The sequence below is a fragment of the Pinus tabuliformis genome, chromosome J (genome assembly GCF_031772625.1).
Source record: "Pinus tabuliformis cultivar Carrire ecotype Pingquan chromosome J, CPIR1, whole genome shotgun sequence".
NCBI lineage: Eukaryota > Viridiplantae > Streptophyta > Pinopsida > Pinales > Pinaceae > Pinus > Pinus tabuliformis.
Genome location: NC_142295.1, coordinates 82,317,675 through 82,324,129, shown reverse-complemented (window position 1 = coordinate 82,324,129; position 6,455 = coordinate 82,317,675). Strand labels below are relative to the sequence as shown.

Genomic DNA, 6,455 nt, shown 5'->3' with positions numbered 1-6,455 from the left:
ATATGTATGAACTTTAAGAATAATTCAGTCTAGATAAGAGAACAGTGTTGGTCTTTTTTTTCGTTTTTAAGTCTAAAAACCAATCTGAAAAAGAGTTTTGGAATGCTGAAGGATTTATTGAATGTAGTTGTTTTTAATCCAATTTGAATGGAGTTTATGACTTAGATTAATCTGTATGATAATTTTAAGTCTATTGAAATTTGTAAATATGGAAAAGGATCTTTGTAATGCATTTTTTTTTCTAATTTCAGGAAGATTTGATCCTATTGATCAAGAATTGACAATTTCTGAAGCAATGAGTTGAACAAAACTGCCCTCCAATACATCCTTGTGAAGAAATATTTGACAATTTCTTAAGCAATCCAGCAATGATTTGAAAAATACTGCTCTCCAATACATCCTTGTGAAGGAATATTTATAATGTTGTGTTGTGCATATCTGTACATTGTGTTGTGAATGAATTTCTGTGCTTTGACATTTAAAGTTACTTGATGATATATTCCGGCCTGTTGGTCTCACAGCATTGTACTAACAAACGCTACAAAACCTATTTATTATTAGTAAAACCCAAAACTATGCACCACAGAAATGTATGAGGTGCTAAGCTTTTGAAGGATGCAAATTCAAAGACAAGAATTTACCGAAACTTTCTTACCCCGAACCCTCATATTCCTTCTGATCTTTTAACTACAATGGCTCAGTTTCATATCGTCAAGTCCAACTTGATATCATTATGGTCTTGAAAGCTATTATACTTTGATGAGAGTACACCATTCTCTCTTGGACATGATGTCTTCTGTTCGTTATGTGCAGTATTAATGCTAAGTGATAGATTGGTACTGTCAACCATCTCATATCCTGGTTTTTCATTCTCAGATTTCACATTTTCTGGGCATAATCTTTCCATCAATTGCAGTTCAGAGGGAACCCTCAATGGCTCCAGAACCTTATCCATTGCTTGACTTTGTTCATGGGTTAATAACAATAGGCGAACTAGATGTTCAACCTCATGTCCCTGTCAAAACAAAATTAGGTTAGACAATTTTAGTGAATAAATTTAAAATTTTTCATTTTATTAGTTTTTGGCTTTTTAGTTATGTATTTGAAATCTTTTTACAGAAATCACATTAGAGATAATTCATGAACACTTTTCGAACTATCCAATATAGTTCATCCAACAAGATTCTTAACTTATTAAACCATAATCCACCATAGAATTAATTAATTCTATTTGGAAGTTTCACTTACCTTCAAACTTGCCTGTGATATGCAGTTTGAGTTTTCTTTATCAAAAGTATACGTTGCCGAATCCTCTTTCCTGGCATAACCTGAAAATTGAAAAAAACTTTGTTTCTCACGCCGTCCATTAATTTCTTGGTCGGTCATGCTATAATTGCCTCTGGATGTCACAGAGGTAGAGAATTGATCCCGAGGTAAAACTAAACTATCCGTAGGGTTTTCACGTGATGGAGCCCAGTTACCATGAGTCCCCGCTTGTCTTGAATCTCGATATCTTGGATATCGTTCAACTGAATCGGCGTGACACTGAATACTTCTTTCACTCCCCATGCTAAAAGTGTCCGTTTCTCCCTTGCACAGCCTGTGATTTTGAAGTCATTAAATTTGCAAGTCCAAAATTACAAAGCTGATCTAACTGCACAAATGATGGAAGCGGCTGCAAATCTATGCACCCGGTCTATTATTGAAGATGTTTCTATTATGTTTCTCTATATTATTGAAGATGTGCTTTACCAACTAGCCTTGAGAGATATGTTACTAAACCAAACCAAAAAAAACGCAGCAGCTAACAGTGAAAGATTATAATATTTAATAATTGAGTAGAAACTACATGTTCATTCCATTATAATAAAATAAATAGAGATACATATGTTAAAAATTATTAAAATATATGTAATATTAAACTATATAAATGTATTTTATATATAATGCATTTAAATTAAAGTTAAAATTATAAAATTATTTAATATAATGGGGTAAGAATATAAAAAAAATGAAAAATAAATTATTGGCTATCTTAAATGTATATTTTAGTGGTTTAAAAAAAAATATTTTTATTTTGTTTTTACTATTAAAATAGTTATATTATTATTAAAAACAACAGTTACAAAATCTGTTGGTGTTATTTTTAAATTGAAAGTCTGATAACAAAAATAACACAAAGTGCTGCATAAAAAACCAGAAATAGACTGGAGATTATAAAAAGACTATTAAAAATTAAGCTTTGTGTTTTGCTAACCTTCATTTCATAGGAGTGTCTTCCAACCTAATCTCTATTAAAGTCTAATGCAGAAAGATAAATATTTGTTAGATATATATATTAGTTAAAAAGGAAAATTATTATATATAAATATAATATATGAAAAGAAGAGATTGAAATTGGTCACCATTTCCTTCTTATTACTTTTTAATTATTCATTTTTTTCATTATTGAATATCCTTATTATCTTTATTATTCATCACTATATAACATTTTGGATAACTCTAGATTATATATAATATATTAATAAATTATATATATATATATATATATATATATAAACCAATCTACATTCATCTTAATTTTAGATATATTAATTTCAAATATATTAAAAATTTAAAGAAATCAAATTCTTTGCCAATTCTTTTAAAATGTAAAATATATATATATATATATATATATATATATATATATATATATAGATATAGATAGATATAGATATAGATAGATAGATATATATTAAATATTTAATGCTTTTAAAGTTTCATAATTAATTTAAAATAAATTTAAATTACTTAAAAAAATACAATCTAAACCATTATAAATTAATACACCTATTTTTCATAATATTTTTATTTTACTCTAATTTAAAAAAAAAAAATTCTAAATTTTCTTTATATTATTAAAAACTACAACATAATTATAAATATGAAGAAAAAATTACATTTTTAAGGATTTTTTTTTAACATGAATTAAAATAAATTTAGACTAATAAAAAATTCAAATAATCTAAACAAATGTAAATTAATATATCTATTTTCATAATATTTATCTTCATTAAATTTCTTAAAAATAAATTCTAAATCATCTTTATGTTATTAAAAACTACAATATAATAATTAAAAAAAAAACAAAAAACCATATATATAAAGCCTAGTCTTAATATATATACATATAATATATATTCTCAAATGAAGCTTCTCAAATAAAATAAAGCATATAATTCAAACATATATATCTTATTTAAGAAGCCTCATCTAAAAATATATGCATATACACTTGACATGGGCTTTTCAAATAGGAGAAGCATATAATTCAAACATATTTTATCATCAATATTGGACTGGTTCTAAGGGGTTGCTTGTTAATGGCTTAATCTAAATAGATGGAATTATGGATATAGACAAGTTAGAAGAAGAAGAAACATATATTTCAAAAGTTATCATTAATATTGAAACTTTCTAACGAGTTGCTTGTTGATGGCTTAATTAAAATAAATAAAATTATGAATAACAAATTAGAATTATATACATACAAAGTAAATTAAATATGGTTAAACAAAAATATATTTTTCATAATTATATTTATTTTTAAGTAATATTTAATTTTAATTTTAATTTTTAATATTTATCAATAATTTTTTAAAAATTTACATAATGTTTAACATCCAAAACCATATTAAATATTTATTTACATTAATTACAATAGCTTACTTACAAAACTCTGAAGTGAAAACCCTGTTGTGTGTGTCTAATTTTGTTTACCCTCCCTATAGAGTGACAATTTTGTTTACTCTGCAGTTGTCTTTATTAAAAAATTGCAAGCAAAGTAACTGCCCAAAACAAACCAGGTTGGATGCCCAACAAGCCTGTGAAGTGAAAAAACTTTACAAATGTATATTGGTTCCACCTATCCTTCCTATCACATCAAGATTTGAAATAAAAACTGTCTAAAGCATATCACCAGGTAACATTATTTACAATATTGCTAACCAAAAATAGGAAAACTTTACAAATGTATATTGGTTCCACCTATCCTTCCTATCACATCAAGATTTGAAATAAAAACTGTCTAAAGCATATCACCAGGTAACATTATTTACAATATTGCTAACCAAAAATAGGAAAAGCAGGATGAAAAATAAATTTAAATTTCAACTTGCCCAGACATGGTTCCGCCCTTTGCAAACAGCAACTATTATAAGTCTGCATGATTCTTAAGGATTGCCACAACCAACAATTCACAAGAAATGACATTAAAGTTTTCCTTAATGCTGACCTTTTGAGAGGATTTTTATGACCAGTTGTATATGAGCACGTAGATGTTTTTGAAAATTCGGAATCTTGATTATCTGCACCATGATCTTCATCTGTGAGACTTTGTTTCTGGCTATCTGCGTTAGATTGCTTCTGGGAGTTTTGAATCTGGGCAATCGGAAGGCTCTCTAGCTCCGATTCTGCTCATGTCCAAAATAACTGTTTCAGTATTGACAAAGGACGACCAAAAGAGAATTCGATGAAACGTAGTAAGAAAGCACCACGAATTAATTACCAAGTTGCCTCCTTCATTGTTCTTAGCAGTCCGATACATCTGGAAGTAATTAGAGAAAACCCAATTAAACTACGAGTTCAAACTTGTCTGAAAGAAAAAATAGATCTTCAGCTGGAAATTAAATGCAACCTGCAGATGGCTTTTGACATGGGAGATCGTAAGTCCTTTGACATTCATCAGCTGAAGAACAAGTTTTGGAGTTGCCTCTGCAAAACATGAACTTCTTTATCAATGTCAAAATAACTCCATATATACATATAATAACTCCATCTCTACCAAAATCCCATGGGGTACTAAACATTTATTCTTAAAAACACGGCCAAATCCGGCATACTGTAAACTGTTTTATCAACAAGGAAATCATTCTCTCTTTTAGCTTTTAGCTTAGTTATACCGTGAAAGTGAAACTCAATACAATAATATTTATAATAAATAGCCATTACATCAATATTTTTTATACAACAATGTTTATGAACATTTACCTATTACATCAATATTTCTTATCATCGTGTCAGTTCAAGAAATTAAATTGATTAAATAGAAATTGAGTATAAGAAATAATAACCATTCTTCCCACCCCAGAAAATCCCCAATTAAATCCACTAAATGTTATCTATCTATATATGAAAAAGATAAATTCTATGTTACCCAAATCTCTATTAAGGGTAACCAGAGGTTTAACTCTTTTATCTTGATATTGGGTATTAAGAAGACCATATCTGAACATAGATCAAACAGACTTACTGTCTCGTCCTCCAAGGCGTTCCACTGCATTGACAAAACATTGATGCAGATGAGGAGTCCATCTCAGGCGAGGAACCTTGGAGCGTATATACTGTCGTACTCGGCCATTTCTTTCACAGCTTCCCATCTGTTCTCTGTCAAGTTCAAAAACACTCTCTACAAAGATTCCAGAGTTTGCAGAAGACCCTTGAATCCCAACTTTTTAAAATCTTGATGCTCTAGGAAACCCATCAAAATAAAATTTTGAGAAGAAATTGCAGGAACCAGATGATGAGGAGAGGGGATGATAAAGACACCGTCTATTTTAAGTTGTGTAGGGCTGTCTCACAGGAGAGACGTGAAAGTCTAAGCAACAAAAGTCATCTCTCCTACGACTCTATACTGCACGGTCTTGTCTCATTAAAACTTACAGTAAAGCAGAGAATTTGGTCCGTATGAACTACTGAGTATTTTCGAGATCAGTGGATGATTGCTTTGAAACTTGAACAAATAGAATTAACGTGCTTGTTTCCCGAGAAAATAAGATAAACGTAACGTAGCATAACCAAATTTCTACTAATTTCATCATTATTCCCCAGTCAATCAAGACCTGTGCTGCTAAATTCTGACTAAATTTCTTTAAAAAAATTGTGATATCACCCAATTTCCGGCTGAGCAGGTACAAGACTCCTGGGGCGTTGTGGGGATTTCCAAATAGACGAAAAGGGTGCAATCACCGAAACGCTCGGGAATCGAACGTAGGGCAAATTGAACGAAACTCCCAACCGACAAACTTTGACTAAATCTCACATAGACTAGACCAGCCATGTCAGGCGCCTCAAATAACGGTACAATAAATTCAAGCCACCCTCTCTCTGCCCAGGGAGTCATGACACTTGTTTAGGTTTTGGAATCTAGTTGAGCCAAGTCAACTGTAGATAGAGCACTAAGGAATAATCTATTAAATTATTATTCTGAACACTAATCTATGAGGTGGAGCCTCATAATTGCTGCACATTCCTCCAAAATAAGATAGTACAGATAAAAATTTATTACAGATTTGTAATATGGCTTGATAAGGGTATTTCAAAATGGAGCCAGAAGCAAAATTGGTCAAATTCTGGTGGCAGAAACAAAGTTTTCATTTATTTATTGAATTTTAGAGAAATTTCAGTTTCTAGAA

The 6,455-nt window shown here is 29.8% G+C and overlaps 1 protein-coding gene across 3 annotated transcripts; it reads right to left on the bottom strand.

Annotated features, from left to right (window-relative positions):
• Positions 1-341: 341 nt before the first annotated feature.
• LOC149225614 (uncharacterized) lies at positions 342-6,105 on the bottom strand. 3 transcript variants are annotated; one of them, XM_089375125.1, is made up of 4 exons: positions 4,277-4,479; positions 1,482-1,600; positions 1,249-1,328; positions 342-1,015 (listed from the first exon to the last, which is right to left on the bottom strand). In XM_089375125.1, exons 2-4 carry the CDS (start codon positions 1,567-1,569, stop codon positions 704-706), a joined length of 480 nt encoding a protein of 159 aa, XP_089231251.1. In that variant the 5' UTR covers positions 1,570-1,600; positions 4,277-4,479; the 3' UTR covers positions 342-703. The 3 variants fall into 3 exon arrangements, 2 of the variants coding, with proteins under 2 accessions (XP_089231251.1, XP_089231250.1); XR_016246975.1 differs by lacking the exons at positions 342-1,015; positions 1,249-1,328 and adding exons at positions 4,679-4,755; positions 5,294-6,105 and having other exon boundaries at positions 1,420-1,600; positions 4,277-4,588; XM_089375124.1 differs by having other exon boundaries at positions 1,249-1,600.
• Positions 6,106-6,455: the final 350 nt, after the last annotated feature.